General features: G+C 31.6%; 1 protein-coding gene across 4 annotated transcripts in view; it reads right to left on the bottom strand.

The window, feature by feature from the left end:
- Positions 1 to 18904, bottom strand: part of LOC143045535 (Golgi-specific brefeldin A-resistance guanine nucleotide exchange factor 1-like) — a 49599-nt gene extending 30695 nt beyond the window's left edge. For 3 of the 4 annotated variants that reach the window (XM_076218113.1, XM_076218115.1, XM_076218116.1), the window contains exons 1-13: positions 18777 to 18904; positions 17081 to 17195; positions 15743 to 15809; positions 15125 to 15256; positions 14466 to 14584; positions 13422 to 13530; positions 12969 to 13078; positions 11097 to 11381; positions 10218 to 10391; positions 9523 to 9703; positions 8560 to 8780; positions 8090 to 8188; positions 6034 to 6228 (exon numbers count right to left, since the gene is read on the bottom strand). In XM_076218113.1, coding sequence (XP_076074228.1) covers positions 6034 to 6228; positions 8090 to 8188; positions 8560 to 8780; positions 9523 to 9703; positions 10218 to 10391; positions 11097 to 11381; positions 12969 to 13078; positions 13422 to 13530; positions 14466 to 14584; positions 15125 to 15256; positions 15743 to 15809; positions 17081 to 17194 — 1806 coding nt within the window. In that variant the 5' untranslated portion in view covers position 17195; positions 18777 to 18904. Of the gene's footprint in view, positions 1 to 6033; positions 6229 to 8089; positions 8189 to 8559; positions 8781 to 9522; positions 9704 to 10217; positions 10392 to 11096; positions 11382 to 12968; positions 13079 to 13421; positions 13531 to 14465; positions 14585 to 15124; positions 15257 to 15742; positions 15810 to 17080; positions 17196 to 18736 lie in introns of all 4 variants that reach the window. The other variant, XM_076218114.1, reaches the window with a different exon arrangement.
- Between the last annotated feature and the right edge of the window lie 4720 nt (positions 18905 to 23624).

Here is a 23624-nt window from a genome sequence, read left to right as displayed (position 1 = left end):
GAACATGTGGGAATTTTTTATTTTTGCCACGGACAATTTAATTTTCATGGAGGAAGGGGCCTGGTAGTTTATAGAAAACAATATTCTGACCCTGATTTTGACTTAAAAAATGTGCTGCCTCAATATTTTGTCATATAAAAAAAAAATTCTCAACAAAATTTTCCTGTTTAAACTGTACTAGAAAAAAGTTTGGCATGTGAAACGGACGAAGACAGATTCTAACAGAAGTACAAATACCAGTCCTCCCTTTTGTGTATACATATGAGAAAACATTTCAAAGTTATTGATTGAATTCAAATCCATCACACATACGGTACATATTGTAGTCCGAAAAAATAAAGGACTTCATTCCTATCAAACACCTTTTTAATTGTTTACCAGTATATTTCTTTTAGTTTTGGGTAAAATTGTAAAGGAAATAATACTATCAAGACGTCCTTCCATAAATTTTTTTTTTCTGTTCTGACTTTGAAGAATTGACTACTTTTCGCCCAATCGAAATAGTGCATGGACATATTTTGTTTCATATAATTAGAATTATTTTCAATATTATCGGTATTAAACTTGATTATCAACACATGAAAGTTTGTCAGCATTGTCAATCTCTTTAACGTTAAAGTACCAACAGTTCGGTCACTACTCAATTAAGTTTGTCGATAACGTAGCTACTTTTGACGGTAAAGAAACATCAATTCGATCACTTCTCTGTTACGGGCTGTATCTGGTCTTTTTTAACAACAAAATGTTCTTATGTTGATAGTCTTAACTTTACTACAAGTACCACATAAACTATAAAATGAGGTCATGGTCATATAAACCAAAACAAAAAATACATATACACCTTATAATCATTTAATACCCCAAATATAGTTGACCTATTGCTTATAGTTCCCAAGAAACAGAATTAGTAAAAGAAAATTAAACAATGACCAATAAACCATGAAAATGAGGTCAAGGTCAGATGAACCATGCCAGTCAGACATGTACACTTATCAATCAATCTAGGTCTTAATTGACCTTTTGCTTATAGTATCTAAGAAATAAACTTAACCATGAAACTTATCAATAACCAATGAATTATGAAAATGAGTTCAAGGTCAGATAATACTTGACAGACGGACACAAACACTTTAATAATCATTCAATATACCAAATATAGTTGACCAATTGCTTGTAGTTTAAGAAAAACAAAGAAAAACACAAAACCTTAACATTGAGCAATGAACTGTGAAAATAAGGTCAAGGTCAAATTAAACCTGTGAGACTGACATGTACATCAAAATAAAAATTCCATATACCAAATATAGTTGACATGTACTCCTTCAATCATTCCATACACCAACTATAGTATATCTAGTGCATACAGTACAAGAAAAACAGACCAAAACACAAAAACTTAACTATAACCACTGAACCCTGAAAAACTGAACCCTGAAAATCAGGTCAAGGTGAGATGACCCCTGTCAGTTGGACATGTACACCTTACAATAATTCCAAACACCTAATATAGGAGACCTATTGCTCATAGTATCTGAGATATGGAAAACTTAACCTTGTTCACTGATCCATGAAATGAGGTTGAGGTCAAGTGACTGTCTGACGAGTATGAGGACCTTCCTGTTACTCATAGTAAAAGAAAAATTAAAAAAATACTAAAAATCTTTAACTTTATTTTCAAAACCATGAAAATGAAGTCAAGAACAATGGATATATGACAGATGAAAACTTCATTACATAAGGCATCTATATATAAAGTATGAAGGATCCAGGTCTTCTACCTTCTGAAATATCTTTTAAGAGGTTAGCTAATGCCGCCAGATCACTATCCCTTTGTCAATCTTTCTGTGACAAAAAAAGCAGGCTCGACAAAAATCACATATATTCATTTCAAAGGATGAAATGTACTTAGTCTTAACCTTCAATATCATCAATGACCTAACCAATAGCCAATAGAACTATTCTAACTTGTTCAATATCATCCACTGATGCTGGATAGTCAATAAAATTATGGCACTTTTTACAGCACTTTTTATGGCATTCATTATAATTTCTTGTTTAACAAATTCCATAATATTTTGTGAAACATCTTTTTGATTTATTAAAAAACAAAAACTCTATTCAAAATTATCTTCTATTTTTTATTACTATTACTTAAAAAAAATCTTATTATTTTCAATTATTGATTACAAATTTCTCTTACAAACAATTACTTGATTAATTTCCTGACCTTTAATTACAATTTGATTAAATTCTTTTGTCCTCAATTATTACTTAATTAATTACCTACATCTTCAATTATGAATTGATTAATTTCTTTCATCTTTAATAATTATTTGATGAATTCCTTTTATCTGTACTGATTAAGTAATTGTTTTGTTTTAAGATCTTTTAATCTTACAGACAGGAAGTAACAAAAGTGAGAAGATTTTATCACAAACACAAGCCCAACCCAAGCTAACTTTAATTTTGAGTAAATTGTAAAGATATATATACACGACCATAATTTGGGGAAAGGTATTCAATCACTTTACATGTCATCCAACCAACATACTACCAATACAATAATGGAATACTCTACTGTCCTAGGCTATGCTCAGCAGCTCAAGACCTTACTCACAGCACATGACCAAGCAGTTACTCAACTCAATTTACTAGAAGGCAAAATCCAGCAACTAGACCACTACTTGTTTACAGCAGACATCAATGGAAGTCATGGCTACAGTAAACATCTGATAATCCAAAAGTCAACTACACTTGGTATCCGTAAGATGTACAACCAATATAGAGAGAAGAAATGGAACCAAGTCCAAGAGTTATCTTCCCTTATCATGAAGTCTGCCAACTCCACTCCTTTATCTCCTGATAACACACCAGAGAGTTCACCAAGACGTACACAACCAGACAATGACACTACTGTACAGTCATTGACAGAAGATTTCTGTGTATTCTCCAGAGACTGTTAATTGTTACCAATGTTTTGTTATCTAGTGCTTTGTATTGTCAATTGTTATCTAGTGCTTTGTAGTGTCGATTGTTATCTAGTGCTTTGTTGTGTGTATTGTTATTTATTTGACCCTGCTTATATCTTATATAATAAAAATAATGAAAATATAAATGTGTTAAGTTGACATTTCATCAGTCTGCAAGGACTCAGAGGTACCATAGCTTTCACTTTTGATTATTACCACAGCTCTAAAAGGTCAAACAAGAGTGCACACTGTGAAATATCTGGCCTTTTTTAACAACAAATTGATTTTATGTTGATAGTCTTAACTTTACTACAAGTACCACATAAACTTAACATGAACCTATAAAATGAGGGCATGGTAATATAAACCAAAACAGCAAATACATATAGACTTATCAATCAATCTAGGCCTTAATTATAGTTGACCTATTGCTTATAGTATCTAAGAAACAAACTTAACCATGAAAAATTATCAATTACCAATGAACTATGAAAATTAGTTCAAGGTCAGATAATACATGATAGACAGACAAAAACACCTTAATAATCATTCAATAAACCAAATATAGTTGACCAATTGCTTGTAGTTTAAAAAAAAACAAAGCAAAACACAAAAACTTAACATTGAGCAATGAACTGTGAAAATAAGGTCAAGGTCAAATTAAACCTGTGAGACTGACATATACATCATAAAATATTTCTATACACCAAGTATTGTTGACCTCTTGCATATAATATTAGAAAAAAAAGACAAAAACTCAAAAACTTAAGTTAGACCAATGAACCATAAAAATGAGGTCAAGGTCAGATGACACCAGCCATTTTGGACATGTACTCCTTTCAATCATTCCATACACCAACTATAGTACACCTTGTGCATACAGTACAAGAAAAGCAGACCAAAACACAAAAAATTAACTATGACCACTGAACCCTGAAAATTTTGAGATGACACCTGTCAGCTGGACATGTACACCTTACAATAATTCCAAACACCTAATATAGGAGATCTTTTGCTTATAGTATCTGAGATATGGAAAACTTAACCTTGTTCACTGATTCATGAAATGAGGTTTAGGTCAAGTGACTGTCTGACGAGTATGAAGACCTTCATGTTACTCATAATAAGAGAAAAATTAAAAATCCTTTTCAAAACCATGAAAATGAGGTCAAGATCAATGGATGTATGACAGATGGAAACTTCATCACATAAGGCATCTATTTATTAAGTATGAAGGATCCAGGACTTCTACCTTCTAAAATATCTTTTAAGAGGTTAGATAATGCCACCAGATCACTATCCCTATGTCAATCTTTCTGAGACAAAAATTGAAGGCTTGACAAAAATCACATATGTTCATTTCAAAGGATGAAAGTACTTAATAATGACCTTTGATATCATCAATGACATAACCAATAGCCTATAGAACTATTTTAACCTGTTCAATATCATCCCATGATGCTGGATAGTCAATGAAATTATGGCACTTTTTATAGCACTTTCTATGGCATTCATTATCATTACTTGTTTAACAAATTCCAAAATATTTTGTGAAACATCTTTTTGATTTATTAAAAAACAAATATTCTATTCAAAATTACCTTCTATTTTTTATTATTATTCCTTTAAAAAAATGTTATTATTTTCAATTATTGATTACAAATTTCTTGACCTTTAATTACTATTTGATTAAATTCTTTTGTCCTCAATTATTACTGAATTAATTTCTTTCATCTTCAATTATCATTGGTTAATTTCCTTTGTCTTCAATTAATACTTTATTAATTTCTTTCATCTTCAATTATGAATTGATTAATTTCTTTCATCTTCAATTATCAATTGATTAATTACCTACATCTTCAATTATGAATTGATTAATTTCTTTCATCTTCAATTATCAATTGATTAATTACCTACATCTTCAATTATGAATTGATTAATTTATTTCATCTTTAATAATTATTTGATGAATTCCTTTTATCTGTACTGATTAAGTAATTGTTTTGTTTTAAGATCTTTTAATCTTACAGACAGGAAGTAACAAAAGTGAGAAGATTTTATCACAAACACAAGCCCAACCCAAGCTAACTTTAATTTTGAGTAAATTGTAAAGATATATATACACGACCATAATTTGGGGAAAGGTATTCAATCACTTTACATGTCATCCAACCAACATACTACCAATACAATAATGGAATACTCTACTGTCCTAGGCTATGCTCAGCAGCTCACAAGACCTTACTCACAGCACATGACCAAGCAGTTACTCAACTCAGTTTACTAGAAGGCAAAATCCAGCAACTAGACCACTACTTGTTTACAGCAGACATCAATGGAAGTCATGGCTACAGTAAACATCTGATGATCCAAAAGTCAACTACACTTGGTATCCGTAAGATGTACAACCAATATAGAGAGAAGAAATGGAACCAAGTCCAAGAGTTATCTTCCCTTATCATGAAGTCTGCCAACTCCACTCCTTTATCTCCTGATAACACACCAGAGAGTTCACGGAGACGTACACAACCAGACAATGACACTACTGTACAGTCATTGACAGAAGATTTCTGTGTATTCTCCAGAGACTGTTAATTTCACTGTGAATTGTTACCAATGTGTTTGTATCTAGTGCTTTGTTGTAGTGAGAATGTTACCACTCTATTGTATTCTTGTGCTTTGTTGTGTGGATTTTTAATTTTTGACATTGTTGGTTCATGTTATTTCATTAAAATAGTTTTAAAAAAAATATAGGTAGTATTAGTGTATTTTTGTTTAAAAACACCAGTTGATGCCAATGGAGTTAATTAACACACCCTTTTAAATCAGTAGTATTTAAAGTGGGTGACAAGATAACGAAATAATGTTACAAAAATCAATGCATCATTAGTAAAACATTAATTTTAAAAGCAGTATGATGTGTTGAGTGTGCTAATACAATGCGAACAATAAGAGGGAAAAAGTTTGTAGTAATTAGATATTACCATCAATTGCATTATGGTATGTAGACTGTTGTTCAAGTTAAACCATGAAAACAAAACTTGATAGATGTGTGTGGATTTACCTTAGACAACAACTTTGTAGTATCTTCAAACAAATTAGAGCAGTACAAATCACAGTCATAGTTAATAAACAATTCTGTCACCATGCCTGGAATCTTGAACAGCTGTACAATGGCATCTAATGCTATCTCTCTTGTCTCATACATGACTCTGGGAGATTCTGATATAATAATATCAGATAGCTTGGTCAGGTACATCTACAGAGAAAAGTATAAGATCACAGAAATAATTATAGATTACTGTTGATCGAGATTGATTTTCTCACTTGAGCTGAGACGGCTCAAGCGAAAAAAAGCAATCGAGTTGAGATAACCAATGATAATCTGTTTATCGCTATTTTACTTACATGTATGACGACGTCATCAATTTCGTTAGTAACGCCACATGCCACCTTAGTTTCTAGCGATAATTTTCCATCTCAAGCGAGTAGCATGATATGAAAAATTATCACAAAAAAAGATCAAAAGAAAAATGTACAATATAGCAATAACAATAGATTATCTACGGTTTTCAAACAAGAGTTTTAATTCTCAGCTACAAAGATGCGACAGAAAAACAGCATCAAGTTGAAGAATCATTGATTATCTGTTTATCTATTTTGTATAATATAGGCAACTTTTTATGAGTTTACAACAAAAACATAAATCAATCAGAGACACTGTTGGTTTCATCTTGTAAATTCTACCATGATATATGAACTGACATGACAGTATGAACTAGACATCACGCATTTGAATTTGCTATATATACTTGAAATGCACAACAACAAAAAATTAACATTGTAACAAAAACAGTTTTCTCTTGATACCTTTTTGAGATAGCTCTTTACTATTTCTTTAGTTTTATGTATGGTTATAACATCTTACAAATTCTGATAGTGTAAAAGTAATTGACTCCAATAATCACCATGTTTTTATTACAACAGAGAAGGGTTACTTCTCCTTTAACCAAAGTTTTACAAAATGTAATAAACTACAATATCATGAAATTTCATGCTTGAAGTTTTTACCAACATACAGTTAACTCTTGTTGTCTCGAACTTGGTTGACTCGAAATTTCGGATGAGTCGAAGTTTTCATGTGGTCCTGAACTTTGTTCCATATAAATGTATGTAATTCGACTCCTGATGAGTCGAAATTGGATGAGTCGAAATTTCGGTTGAGTCAAACTAAATTTACGATCCCAAGGTTAACAAAAGCATTAAAAATTCATTATTTATCTCGAACTAATGCACATATGTCAAAACATGACCTCCGGCATTAAAATGGATTGAAGAGTTAATCTGACAATACACGTGTAATTAAATTTCAATTCAATGACCACTGTCTTGATTTATTTCCACGAGTGTTTACCTAAGATTATCTTTTATAGAATTTTTATAAATAATTAGTGATGCATTGTTAATGTTCATGAAAAAGTATTTGAAATGTTTACAAAACAATTAATTGTGATTTACACTAATGAGCTTGGGTGTGTATAAAGTAAGGATTATGACTTCCGTTGATGATCACCTAAAAACTACTCAATCGGCGTCTTTAATCTTGTTGTATTTTCTTTTGAAAAGAAAGAGTGAGATAAAACAAAATGAAGAGGAATCTAAATTTTCCAGTCTCTTGTATCCGACAATAAACAATTTTGTCAACTATAAACGACCTGAATAACGGAACTATCGATTGAAAATTACTCTCTCGGATAAAAGCCATAGGAAAAGGTTGTAACTGAAACAATTGAAAAAGTAAAAATATTGTTATTATAATAATGAAAGACCTTGAAATACAAGTACATCGATCTGATACCAGAATATCGACCCCCTTCCAATATTCAACCGGATTTATTTTAGCTTTACCAAGCTAAGCAAGAGTTGTGTCCCTTGTTCTGTCAGACTTCCAGTTTTCGTTTGAGTCGAACTATGTGTATCTTGAAATATTTCTCTGGTCCGACTGACTTCGAGATAACGCGAGTCAACTGTATACATAAACAAATCTAATCTTAACCTTTGTGAAGATATAGAACGTTTTTCTCTTACTTTTTATTACCTTGAAACATATTTATACTTACCTCTAGTTGAAATTTCAGATGGCTTCTGATTGATTCAAAGACCAGAAAACAAACTCTAATGGAAGCAGAAAACAATGACAACCTCTCAGACTGCAACAACTGAAATGTTAATTAATGGTAGATATTATAACAAGAATTTATCCCTTTGCTTTATATTGTATAATGAGACAAATAAAAGACCTTATTATATACTAAATTTTTTTTGATGAGCAGCGCAAGTGAAATGTCATCCTGCTCCTGTCAAAATAACAATGGGTATAATTTACTGATATGACTTATGCATATTTTTGATACCATCAAATCAAAATATTTGTCAAATTTGAGGTAAATCATCCTATGCAAATCTTGTGCATTGTCAGAAACCTTAAATTCAATGAATTCTTGCTCAATATTTTTCTTTCAGACCAAAGTAAAAAACAAACTGTCAGTAAAGCAATAAATTAACAATTTTCAGCTCAAGACAAACTTACTAGGAATAGATGTCTACACATTTCATCTTTGACTAAGAAGAGTAGAGATTCATACTGTCCAATATGGTCAGCACCAGACTCAAATGCCACAGCCAGAAGACTGAGACCCATGTGTATCATCACATCTGTATTGTGTCTATCTAGTGGATTGGTCAGGGATATAAGGAACCTAAATAACTCACGCACACATGGTAAACCATATGGAAGTAAGGGTCCTGAGCCTGAAAAGAGACAAAATCTTAAACTAATGTACATAATGAATTCTAAATTCTAAATAACTTTTGGATGAGAAAAGTTAAACTTTGTCTACTTAAGGGGACCCAACCCCTATACGGCTACACTTAACCCTTATCCTCATCTTCAATTATGTGAATTCCTAGGGTAAATAAAAGCCAAAAAGTATGTACCATATCTTCAATTTCTCACTACAATGATAGTGCACTGTAACAAGTTCATGTAATTTCAAAATGCAGTAAACTAACTGATCATCCATTACAATAACAGGACTTGAATACCGAAATAAAACAAACTGTATAATATGATGTCATTGTTTGAAATTCTTTCCATCTCTATAACATATTTAACAAGTTCTTAAATTTCGGAAGTAAATGTGACTTTACAGTGTTCATTAATCAATCCAATTGCTTGACAAGAGAAAAAAAAATATTTAAGTTTGTTTTTTGAAATTGTTGCACACAAATATTTCTACCAAAATGTAAATAGCTATCCTAATGACCTGATTTCTTTTTATCAACAAAAGCAGAAAAAAAATGTACATGTCTGAATTCAGTTTGCATGTGTACATCAATAGTAAACATAACTTCAACCTTGCTCTGGCTATTACAATTACATGTTCAGTGATGCATGACATCATGGTTAAACCTGATAGATGATGGAGGGACAGACAGACACATTGACAAGAATTTATAATGCCCCTCTATAATCATATGCATAATTACAAACCTTCTTTACTATGTGAATGTGGCATAAATCTAACTCCTTGTGAATTAATAAAATCATCTTGTGATGCTGTCTCTGACATATCTGTCGTGGAGTGTATGGATTCAGAGTCATCACAAATCTCAGACTGTAACACACCTAGTCGCTCAGTCCCTTGGTACAGGTCTGTCTCACTGGAAGATTTCTGAAAATAAATTTTTAATATAAGTACACACCAAGAGAATGAAATAAAAGCAGTATCCATTTTAACTTTATTTCAATAAACTTGTTGCAGATAAGTTATTAAAAAAAATCTAGGTTGCAAATAAAGCAGCTGAAACAATAATTTAACAGTCTTGAATCATTTAAGAACTTCACAACAAAACTGTCCATAATTTACCGTTTACGCCACATGACAGTATATTTAGTTTCTTATTTATATTGTCAGATGTTTGAAGTAACAGTCAGCCTTGGGACTTGTAAATTTCTATAAAATCTATTGCAGAATTGTTAATTTTTTATTTGAAATTTATAGACTTTCTAAAATTATCATTCACTTTGTTTGGTTTTTGTGTGTGGCCCATTACAACAATAATGTCTTTAAATTCAGCATGACCACTGTATTGACTATACACTCTGTTGCGAAAATGTAGAGATTTTAATATAATGCTTTGAATGGTTCAGATTGAATTGAATATTTTTCAAGAATGAATAAATACCCTCATCATATCCTCCTCTTCAGGCAATGATAATACCACAGGTACAGATGGTACAGGTTGTTCAGTACTATCCTCCAGTGATGTCCCTTGTAATGAACTCTCCTGTGTAGAGATTTCTTCTGGCTCTTCCTGGTTTGCATTATGCATCTGTACTATTTCCTTTTGGGCTGCCTCCTATTTAAAGATACACATAAATAAATACCTTAACATACAAATAGTATGTAAGTAAACATTTGTGATATTTTCTATTGGAAAGACCCTAAAACAATGAACACTTCCTTTTTCAGAAATTGTTAAACTGAAATGGAACACACAATAAAAAGTTGTTGTTGTTTTTGTTTCTAACAAACATCTTCTGTAGCTTATGCTTGGTTTTTTTTAGATGTTTCCATCATACACAAGTTTGGTTTTCCACATGATTTACTTTCACAATTGACAAAAGGATAAAGCAACAGTTTAGTATGTACCTTGAACTAAAGATATCAAATTCAAACAGAAATCCACCATTCTATAATGGAACTGACCATTACTATTAAACGTACTTGTATCAAATTAAAGCAAAAGCTTTTATTAAAATCCATGAAATGATAAAAATATATTTTGAACCATAAATTTAGAGAATTTGTAATTGAATTTATTGAACAATGAATAACAATGCCAGATTAATATTACTGAAATTTTAAGAAACTGCTGCAAACAAATGAAGCTCACAATATGTAAATGCAAATTTGCAAAACCTATCCTGTTGCAATCATTGCAAAATGAAAACACTGCAAAAATTTCTGAATTTACAATATTTGAATATAAAATATATATTTTGGTTCTATTGGAAACAAAAACGTTTCTGTTCCATTTTACATTACCGGGTATTTCTTTTACCTGAAATTGTTTACATATATCAATGACTCCATCATCCCCAGGTGTAGCAGGTGTGGTGGCAAGTCTTTCCCTGGGAGCATTTACATAAGCTACACCATCTATTGGTCCACTGCTGGTGTCTACATTCTCTGACCCGTCTGTATTCTGTGCGTTGTGACTGGTTTCTGAGGGTTCAGTAGATGTACTGATGTCTTGATTATACTTTTGTCTGCTAGGACGAGGTTTAGGTGATCTCTTCTTCCTACCCATTCTAGATGGATCCACACCACCAGCCCTCATTTTTAACTAAATTAATAAGAATATTGACATTTTCTCTGTCCAGTTTATAAATTGACAAGAAAACTTGAACAATTTTTTTTGCTTTTGCTTTTTCATGATACTTTCAATTTTGTTTTGTGCTTTGAAAAAAACGTCATTAAGCTTTGTGTCTTCTACAGTAAAATGTATACTGATATATATCTCTGGCATTATTTTTATAAATCTGAATTGTTGATTTTCCATTTATTATTCAAATGTTAAAGTGTAGATAGGATTCCAAGCATGTGACCCCCCCCCCCCCCCCCCCCCCCCCCCCTTCTTATGCCATAAAAAATTAAATGTTAATGAATTTCCTCATTTTGGTAGTAAATTGTTGACTGAATTTATCATTGAAGCATTGGCTGACACAATGAACTACTTAGATACAAGAGTGCACACGCTGAAATGTTGTCTCGCCTTCTTTACTAATTATTGATATTATGTTGATAGTCCTAAGTATAAAACTTTATTAAAAACTGTCACATAAACTTAGCATTAACCAAGATAACTAAACAAAGACCAATGAACCATGAAAATGAGGTCAAGGTCAGATGAACCATGCCAGGCAGACATGTACAGCTAACAATGCTTCCATACAACAAATATAGTTGACCTATTACTTATAGTTTAAGAAAAATAGACCAAAACACAAAAACTTAACACTGAGCAATGAACCGTGAAAATGAGGTCGAGGTCAAATAAAACCTGCGGGACTGACATTTAGATCATAAAATATTTCCATACACCAAATATAGTTGACCTATGGCATATAGTATTAGATAAAAAGACCAAAACTCAAAAACTTAACTTTGACCACTCAGCCATGAAAATGAGCTCAAGGTCAGATGACATCTGCCCGCTAGACATGTACATCTTACAATCATTCCATACAACAAATATAGTAGATCTATTGCATAAAGTATGAGAAAAACAGACCAAAACACAAAAACTTAACTATAACCACTGAACCATGAAAATGAGGTCAAGGTCAGATGACACCTGCCAGTTGGACATGTACACCTTACAGTCCTTCCATACACCGAATATACTAGACCTATTGCTTATAGTATCTGAGATATGGACTTGACCACCAAAACTTAACCTTGTTCACTGATCCATGAAATGAGGTCGAGGTCAAGTGAAAACTGTCTGACGGGCATGAGGACCTTGCAAGGTACGCATATACCAAATATAATTATCCTATTACTTATGATAAGAGAGAATTCAACATTACAAAAAATCTGAACTTTTTTTTCAAGTGGTCACTGAACCATGAAAATGAGGTCAAGGACATTTGACATGTGACTGACGGAAACTTCTTAACATGAGGCATCTATATACAAAGTATGAAGCATCCAGGTCTTCCACCCTCTAAAATATAAAGCTTTTAAAAAGTTAGCTAACGCCGCCGCCGTAGCCGCCGTAGCCGCCGCCGCCGCCGGATCACTATCCCTATGTCGAGCTTTCTGCAACAAAAGTTGCAGGCTCGACAAAAACTGTTTTTCCCCAAGTAGTAATATCGCAATAAGAATGAAACAGTTCAACAGTCATAATTTTGATGATCAAATAACAAACCTTTTTCATATTAGCCACCCATTTAGGATCTTCTTTAAATTGGGGTAGTCTGGTAAATAGCAATTGAACCATGTCCATTAGTGTATGTTCTGCTGATTTCCTTAAAAGCTCTGAAAAAATTAAGAAAATTGATTAGATTTAAAACATTTATATATATTTTACAATTTTACTGTAATAAAATATAATTCACAAACATACCCAGTGCTTACTAATATTTGTTAAGCATGACACCTTCACAGGATCATAATTAATAAAGAAATGTGTTATATTGTGAGATCATTTCCGAAAATTGCATTGAAATAATACATTGTGACATTTTAGTTTGTTTCGTAACAAGTCGTGACAGTGTTATACAAATTCTTTCTAAGTACATTAATTATACATTGGCTATATATTAGTGATATATTTATTGTCTTATGATGCCATCTGTATACTATATAATAGTCTACATACCACTAAGCCTCATCTCAAAACAGATTCTAAAACAGGACTGCATGATTTCACAGACTGATTCATTGGTTAACAGTACACCTGCTGGAGACAGCAGCAAGGCTCCTAGCACCTACAAGCAATATACTTTCGATTATATTCACATATTACAGTCACAAACATACATGTACTTCATACTTGTTTTGTGACTAAATAGAAGCCAGTTAAACTGTGTTTGTATATAACATAATACATCAGTATGTACATTTTATTTACAGACCTTTGTCTTCTTTTTAACCAAACAAAAAAGGTTAATATGTTTCCCTTTTAAACTATTAATGGTTAATTTGTGAATGTGCTATCTAATTTTTTTTATTGAATGACTATGTATAATTTCATTTCTGAGCATCATTTTAGATGACCTCATAATGACTTACAAATCTTAAATATTTCGTTTTTCCCTTTATTATATGACGAAGTAGCATCTATGCTATATCATGTCTACTTAAATACATTAAAATTGTATACATAGAATAGCAAGGAAAACAAATAATCAATTTAATATAATAACTACATAATATGCACAGGTGTTATCATATTTATATGTTTAAATGTATACTGTAGATAATAGATGTAATGACAGTTGCACTTTGTGGTGATTGAAACTTAAGTTAAGTTGAGATATTTTGTCATTCCAGGTAAAATTCTAATTTGTGCAATAATTATTTAACTCTGATTAGTAAACGTCAGTTGATTCAATATCACTGTTATATTATGCTGAGAAGACAGTTATAGACCATCATACATGAAGATTTCAATAAGTAATACTAATAAGGTATAGGGGGTTATATTTGCCGGGTGTAAATTTCACTTATTTTCAGGGTTAAAGTAAAATCGCCAAAATATTCCGCCAATTGAAAAATCCACATGCAAAGGTATTGATAAAAGTTTTTGATCCGCCAAAACATTTTGTATACCTTTTTCAATGAAAATCGCAAAATTTTACAGCTGCAAAATAACCCACTATAGGGTATAGTATGCTGAGAGAAAAGTAAGGGACTATCTTACATAAAGAATTTTCATCAAGACAACTTCATCTGAGCCTGGATCTGTGCCCACAAATCTGGCATGTGTTACAGCGTCAGCTATGTTCTCTATTGCAGCAGCTGCTGTGTCTGTGGATGGATCTGTTGACAACAAATATATATTAATGTTATTTATAGATTATAGTTGATCGGTAAAAGTGAGATAAGCAATCGAGTTCAGATGACCAATGATAATCGGTTTATCGTTATTTTATCTATGGCCACATTGTTAATTTCATTGACAACAGGCACATGCACCCTTAGTTTCTAGCAAAAATTATTCATATCATTCTACTGTGCTGAAAAAGGAAATTATCAGTCAGTTAGATCAAAGGAATTCGTAAAATAACGATAATATCATTTCCATCAAATATGCAAACAATATTGTATTCTAATTGTTCAAAAATTATTGTACCATCATCATTTGTAGTTTTGGTATAACTAATAATTGATAATACACAAAATTTCTTGGTTAGAATGTACTTCAAACATTAATGTGATACATGATAGTGTTTTCTGTAAAACATTTATCCATGGAGGGTCGTTCAATCATAAGTTTTTAAATAATGGATTTTCTTATTATTATGTATTTCATTCTTCATTAGCATGATTAGAACTGGCATATACTAAACCAAAACTCACCTAAAAGTCCATAGGAAATTAACTTCTTCACTGAGGTTAAGGCCAGTCCAGTAATTGGTCCTGTAGTATCCTCTGACCGAATCACTTCCAAGAATGGACTCAGAAATGTATTTGGTTCAATTTCTTCCAAATCTAAATAAGATTTACATTGGGAAAAAAAATGTAATAAGAATGTAATTAAATTCAAGACATTTAACCGATCATGGCCTGATAATATGCATGCATCTTTTTTATATTTATGATTACACTCATTGTTTCAAGATCTTATTGTTAGAGAAAAAAATCTGTTAAAACTGATGAAATACATTATCATTTATATCATGTATATAAAGTTTCTGTAGAATTGTAGCAATAAAATTACACTGAACAGACACCTGAAAATAGAGAAATCATTTGAAGTAAAAACTCTCTTGCTTTATGAAAGAATTTGACCAAAGTGGCTTATTTCCTATGATAGAAAATAGTTTGTAATTCCAGTCTAAACAATTGTCAACACTACTACCATGTCTACTTTATTTTGTTGAGTTTGATCTTATATACCATTCTAAATATTTTGTTGTTGTTTCTTTGTCACAATTAATAAATCATATGAGTACATTGAATACCATAGATACATACCTGATACACTATTTAACAAATCTTTCAACTTGGAAAAACTTTTAAGTAAAGGATCTCCTTCTTCATCCTAAAATATTTAACAAAGATATTCAAATCTGATTCAACAGACAAACTTCTGCCAAAAAAAATTATATAATGTGTTACTACATATCTGTGTTACTCAAATGTACACAAGAATCATTTTGCAATAATTAGAAGTTGAACGCATGTCACATGTGCAGTCATTACACATAGAGCATGACACTATTGCTGACATATCATATTCAAAACTTTATACATTGTAGAAATAGCTAGTGAAATTCAAGATTTTCAGGGTAGAATAGCCATGTTTGTACGTATGTGAAAGGCTTTATAAAGACACTTCTAAGTACACACCAAACATCACTTAATATTTTTGTGAAAATTCTATTATGAATAGAAGTTTGAATTTCAATAAATTTCCAGATATTATTAACCATTGGTGAACATACATGATTAAATGGGAAAACTAAAGGTGATATGCTTTGGTTATTCAGTGATTTTCCTAACTTTTTTCAAATCGAGCCTGGGCCCTAGGCAATTGGGAAAATGTGTTGTATAATGTGTGAATTGGGAAAAAATAAATCATTGTTTTCATCATAGTTAAATAATTTAATTTTGAATGTAACACATCTTCTGATTGGTTGACATCGTTTTGATTATCTTATCATAGACACAATTTTGTCATGTGACCATGACGTCATCAACATTTTTTCATGATTTCATGGGTTTCATTGGAATTAAGAATTAAATTATAAGAAATAACTGTAATATTTTTTCAGTTTATTCAAAATAACACAAAAAATGTGGTGCACACTGTTAAATAACCCGCTATGCGCGTTATTCATTGTGCACCACATTTTTTATGTTATTTCTTCATAGACAGAAAAAATATTACAACCATTCCTTAAATAAGATTATTTATTAAAATTCCAATTTTCTATTATGACAAAATTTCAACATGTCATTTGTTTTTCTTGGTACATCCTAATCATTGTGTTAATATATATCATCTGACATCAAGTTTTTTCATACAGATGATGAAACTTGAATTAATTGGGAATTTTCAGTGTTCATTTGGGGAATAAATAGGGGTTTTCTTATTGGGAATAAGGGCCTATATTAGGACCCAAAATAAAGACAGGAAAATCATTCAGGTACTCTTGAAATACTTATTACGATTTCTTATTATTTCTAACATTCTTTTTCTGTACATGACTAATTTTGTTTCATCTTTATGTATATTTCATGTGTGTACATTTGATAAATTTCATAATTTATGACATTACACAATGCAATAGATGTTATAATTGTTATTACCTGATGGGTGTGTTGTCCCCATCTGGCACTTCTGCGCATGGCAGTGACAACCAAAGATATTTCTCCTTGTATGATGTATATTCCATTTTTTGGTCTTTTCATTACTGAAACCATTCTGTAAAATTAAACAATTTTTTAATTCAAGATTAAACAGTTCCACAGTTGAAGATGAGTATCATTGTTCACAACATATATAACATCAGAATTCACAGTAATTTTTACTATAGACACTCCCCCTCCTATACATTCAATTAAACAAATTTGATTTTACTTTTAGCTCAAGTAAACACCAAATCATGTCATCTTAAATTGTTGTGCCACATTTTAGACATGTTAGACTCTCCTCTTTTCAAGAAAGTCCCACCATTTTTTATAGTCCTCTAAATACATGTAGAAATGCTTTAGCTACATTGTACCTACATGTAGTAAGCCTAGAATATGTTTCCAGAGCTGTTTACCCATTGTAAATAGTGTTCCCAGTGAGCTTCATATTGCAACCTGAATCTGCTGTGGGGTTTAGGCCTAAGGGGGATATCCATCAAGAAATGTTTTGAAAATTAAAAGTATCTTCTTTGTTTGAAGATATTCTCGACACTGGATGTTAAGCAATGTTTTAATAAAGCTGAAATTTGTTGGAAAACATGTCTAGATTTTATTTTTACGGAGCATGTGCTTATTATAAATTAAAGAATACAGATCTAGAACAGTAGCATTTCCTCATATTTTTGGCCTATATGAGCACTGTCTTCTGTCTGTCCAATACACCTTATTGCTATTTGGAAATCTGTCCCTTTTGACGTGAGAATCTGAGCCACTTGAACTATTGCCGTCATACATATCACCTTTTCATTGTGGCATCAGATATTTTGTATTATCATATGCATGTACATGTACTTAACTAAATAACATATGATTTTTACTGTATGATTATAGCATTAAATTAACGTTAATTACATATTTTTCAAATTGGTGCTTAGCGGGCTGATATGAAAAGTTTATCACATGCCTTTCCGTAACGTTATCTCATGGCATTCTGGTGATACTGGTCAAATTCCGGAAAATACACCCCAATGCTATGTTTTCAGTGAAAAACCTAACTAAGTAGTGTACAAGACAATTAAATTAAATTTGTGAACCCATGTCCGTGAACTTTTCACTCTTTGAACTTCTATTTGAGAACTGTTATTTTTCTCCATTGTTGAAGCATATGATAAAAAGATTATAACATGTCATTTTTCATATCGCATGTATATCAGCCCTCAAGCCATGCAGCTCTTGGGATGATATATTGAACCTGGGGCTGATAATATATGGGATATGAAAAATGCCATGTAATAATCTGATATTATGAAGTCAAATTTTTAAGGGAACCTTTGTGATGTCCAGTAATAGCAGAAAGATTTATTGTTGAAATTCAACTGTTCTTCCATGAAGTAATTTTCAAGAGAACTATTTTAGACATGTTTCTCCTTTTGAAGTCTTCATAACAAAGTCTAAAATTTGATTATCCTTTACACGTCAGTTGTGTTCAAGCAAAATTTAGAAACTGGAGTTTGAATGGCAAAATGATTGCGAATTAACGTTTTTGGAAATACATAATTTTGTTGACAAAAATTATGTCATGTTGTCACAAACTATCACGCTTTTTGTACTTACTTCCTATGTTTTACGTTTATTATTTGTGTGGAGTTCTTACTGGGATGTGCGGTCTCTTTATTTATGAGTGTACTCCTGTCCTAAGTTATATTGTATCTACATTATGGAATAAATTGGAATTTTTGGTGTAAGAAAATCTGTCAACCCAAATGACGTGGTGATGTGATATTTCGCCTCAGAAAATGAAAACTGTGAACAAGGGACGCAACTCTGTCCGAATCACTATTTTTTTTTATTGATTTATGATCATTTGTCTATTCTCTGAAAGTTAAATACTACATATTGAATACCTATCATTTTTCAATATCAAAAGAAGTTCTAACCTTCACAAAAAATAATCCGAAATATCACTATAATACGTTTACGGTGTGCATAAAAAAACATTAATGTCAAGCTGTCACGGTCTTTTACAGAGTAATGCAGCAGGCAGCAAACATTTGATTTTTTTTTCTTTGACTTTATTTAGGAAAAAAAATTGTTTCTGGAAAATGTGAAAAAATAAGTTGACTCATCTCTGCAGAGGAAATAGAAAGTACCGTATAAAAAGTTAGTTTTAAAAAAAATGACAAAAAAAAAATTATTTGTTGCAGGCTAATTTGATTTTCGTTATAACCAGTCGTAGTCCAGTCAAACTAAGATTTAACCTCAAACTAATTGCAACAGAAAATGTTTTAGTTCTAATCTATAGCATTATATTCTTAATATACACAGAAAAAAGACCCATAAAATCTAACTTGAATATATTTGGAGTACTGTATAATGCTTAAGATTAAAACTTAAAAATCTTCTGTTGCAATTACTTTCAGGTTAGGGTCAAACTTATACTAGATTGACTGGACTATTAAGGCATGTAGGGAAAAAGAACTATATTAAATATTTATTGGAGAAAATGAGTATTTTTCATTTGACCCGAAGAAAAAAAACAACATTTTAATAAGTAATTTCAATTCCAGATACAAAAATGTAACCTCAGAATGCAGGATTTTACAAACCCTCCTAGCGGCAGGTTCGGATCACTACGTGGTCCTCAAAGATCCTCACAGATGACACAAAATTTTGCCGGTAGGTCTAGTAAATATCAATTCGGATTACTGTTTTTTTTTCTATTCAGCTACCGGTAGCCCTAGCTAACTTTAAATGTAAGACCTCGATTAAAATATGATGCAATGATCATATGTTTTATCTATATCAAATATTGTTAAGTCGTCACACATTGAAAATATATCACATTCTGAAATCAATTTCAACAGACTGGGTGTGCAAAATATACATGTACATGGCAAACTATCAATCAAACATTTTATTTTGATAACAAAGTATATATATCTTGAATAAATGACTCACACACAACATTTGCACAACTCAATTTAAACCATGGAAAACAAATAAAATAAAATTGCAATTAAAAACAAATTCAAGATATTCAAGCTAGCTAGTTTATAGTACTTCCACAGTCTACTTTGCATCTGAATCAATTGAAGAAACAAGAGATTGTTTTCAATAGATTGTGAACAAAAAAAAATATTTGTTTTGATTGGTCCTAGAAAAAATTACTTTGGCTCAATGTAATAAAAAGTTTGTCTCCGAAAAATCCCTAGCCCCCTCCTCCCCCTTAGAAAATGGTTGCTGTCTAAGCTGAACTGCTGATGAATAACACATAATTAATATAGGTGTCCCAGGTAAAAAGTGATGTCCTCGACTGTTCATTAACCTAAATCAAAATATTTAATAAAATTTGCCGAATCTCAGTAGGTTTACAGGTCAGATAACTAAAGGTAAAAAAATAGAGAATAATGCAGACTGATTTTTTTTTTATTCAAAGTTTACTGAAAAGTTTTATTTATAAACGAAAATACGTACACAGAAAAATAAGCTTTCATGTCGCCTTTTTACAATCAAAACATTAAACAAAACATCCATACATTCATAAAATATAATCAAAGCAAATCACAAGTTTCATGATTCATGATTCAAGAAGCATTCATATATTACTTTTTATTATATCACAGTCACGTAATTGCAATTGTTATATTCGAGGATTGACAAGAGTATTTAACTCTATATAGTACCATATAAAATGGCTTGCTTATCGCATCACCTTTTCCTTAGAAAAGACTTGCTGCTTACAAGGGATTATTGCATAAAGGATTCTTCGATGATAAAGGCGATGTCATCTCCTTGATAGGTTTACTTTCACCGTGATAATCAGTTGGGTTTTGCGGGGGCGGATGCAGGAATTTTCGAAAGGGGGGTGCTAACCCAGGGCACCCAGGGCAAAGGGGGGGGGGTGCAAAACATATGTCCCGATACAAATGCATTGATCGGCAAAAATAAAGGGGGGTGCGCACCCCCGGAACCCCCCCCCCCCCCCTGGATCCGCCACTGGGTTTTGTGAGTTTTCCTAAATATACCTGACCTTGTTAAGACTATAATTGTCTATACTATTCATAAGTCTGCATTCAATTTTACCTCAATTTCACTTAAGTTTCTGAAATATAAGAGTTATGATTTGTCTTAAGCAAATAAGTGTGATAAACGGATGCAATGTTCTCGTATATCGTTCATAACCAATGTAAAAAGAATGGATATAAAACCTATCCATGCATGAGAAAGCCAACTTAAATACTACCACATTCTGGAAAGCAATTTCAGTTTCATTTCAGCTATTTCTGTTCTGTTGTAAATGTCACTGTTGAATGTTCTTATCACTGTAAAATGTTGAGATAACCCATATTCTGCATGTCCCCTTTTTAACCAATTGATACCTCATGCCACGACTAAATTCCCTAGATATATATACAAACTTAGCTAAAACCAATAGTTCTACTGGTAGTTAAGCTTAAATATTGTATTGCCTGTCGAGCAAAACTTAATTCAGTTTGGTTAGAGACATTTTTTGACGCAGCATTTTGCAAAAATATGTTTAATTTACAATTTTGTATAAACATGCGTTCGACAAGCTACTAATCAGTGAGTACAGGCATAGACGAAGAGCGAGTCAAAATAAAAGTATTATCGCAACGTAAAAGAAAAACCTTAAGGAGACTCGAGGGTATAAGAATTTCAGAAAAAAAATAAAACATTTTTTTTTTTCATCACAAATTTTATTTATTACTTTATTAGTTGTTACTCTATCATATGGTACAAAAATCATTCGAATAAATCAATTCGTTTTGACCCAAGATGACTTTTAAAATGTATGCATCATTGAAAAATCTCCAAATTATCTCCCTTTAGTGCAAAAATGCCATTTTTTTGGCATTACAATTGAAATATCTTTTTTAACTCATCATTATTATTTTCAAAAAAGCTGTACTTAAACGAAACTATTGTAAAATTTTAGCGATTTTTGTTATAAAGTTCCTTTTTTATTTCGATATTACTTCTTTTTCCCCTATTAGTTCAACAGAAAAAAGTACTTTTACAAAAATGTATGCTTCTTTCGAAGGCAGATTTTGAGCGTAAATGAACGGGGACCCCATTTTTTATTCTATTTTTCTATTAGGTATAAGATAAAGTTCATTTATAGAAAAATATAGAGAAATCCTATATTAAGAAAAAAAAATTGCTTTAGACCCGCGAGCCCCCTTAAGCCGTGGTTTACAGGCTTTTTTCTGATAAATCTAATGATAGCTGTTGTTGTTTGATGAACGTTTCTGTTAATTCCGTAATTTTACTATGGTGGGGTATACTTTAACAACCATTCGTCTTAACTCGGCCGATTCTGTACCCTCATCTACATAGCGGATAGAAGTAGAGTAGCGGATTCTACCGAGGATTGCCGAATGCTCTAACAACGTATGGCGCATTACATCTGAAATACATAATGCTTGACTACTTTTATAATAATGCTAATTCATAAACCGTGGGTTAAATTTAGAACTAAATGAAGTTTAATTTTACCAGTTGATTTCAATATAATTTGTAAAATATTCCATTATATACTAAAACTACCCTTTGCTAAAAAAACTGAATGATAGATTATCAAGTTTCCTTGTATCGTTATTTTTTTTTATGTTTATCTTATGACTGTAGGGGGGATTTACTTGATGCTTTCAAATTGGAAGGTATGCTATTTATAACAAATCATAAACAATAACAACTATGATAGATATATTCAGAATACAGTGTCCAGCGATGTCAGAATTTAGTTTAAGTGTTGTATCTACACATCTGTTATATTTGTCCAATGAAATTCAGCATTTAGGTATGCATTTTTCATTTGAAACAATACAGATATAAGAAGTTTGACTACAATAAAAACGATTTGCCTCGACATTTGTGTTTAGTTCATTTTTTTATATGTTACCTTAGAATGATACTATATTAAAAGTTCCACACCCTGATTTTGGTGGTATCAAATGAAGCATTTTCTAAATATTATTCGAACTAAGCTCGATTTAACTTAGGCTCTTGACTTTGGACAGACACATGCAGAGTGTTTCGGGATTAAACATGTGTGAATGCGCAAACCCTCCCATAATCGGGGATAGAAAAAAACCAGAGCTATATTAACTCGCGCGCTCGTACATATATGAGTGTTTGAAGTGTTTTAGTCATTTTGAGGCCCTTTATAGCTTGCTGTTCGGTGTGAGCCAATGCTGTACTTTAACCTATAACTATTTACTTTTTAAACATTGCAACTTGGATGGAGAGTTGACACTCATACCACATCTTTTCTTATTTCTTTTGAATTCATTGTATAATATTGAATTCACGAATGACGAATATCTAATATATTTTCTATGTAAACTGGTCATACATGTGCAGTTTTAAAGAATCATTTAGTACACATCCATCTATAATGAATTATCAGTCACACTCTCTTTGAAGCTTTGTGATAATGTAAAACAGGAACGTACATATCTTGTTTGTTGAAAGGTTAGAA

The sequence above is a fragment of the Mytilus galloprovincialis genome, chromosome 9 (assembly GCF_965363235.1).
Source record: "Mytilus galloprovincialis chromosome 9, xbMytGall1.hap1.1, whole genome shotgun sequence".
In the NCBI taxonomy this organism is placed as follows: domain Eukaryota; kingdom Metazoa; phylum Mollusca; class Bivalvia; order Mytilida; family Mytilidae; genus Mytilus; species Mytilus galloprovincialis.
Note: the sequence above shows the minus strand (reverse complement) of the source record. Positions and strands in the feature narration are given on the sequence as shown.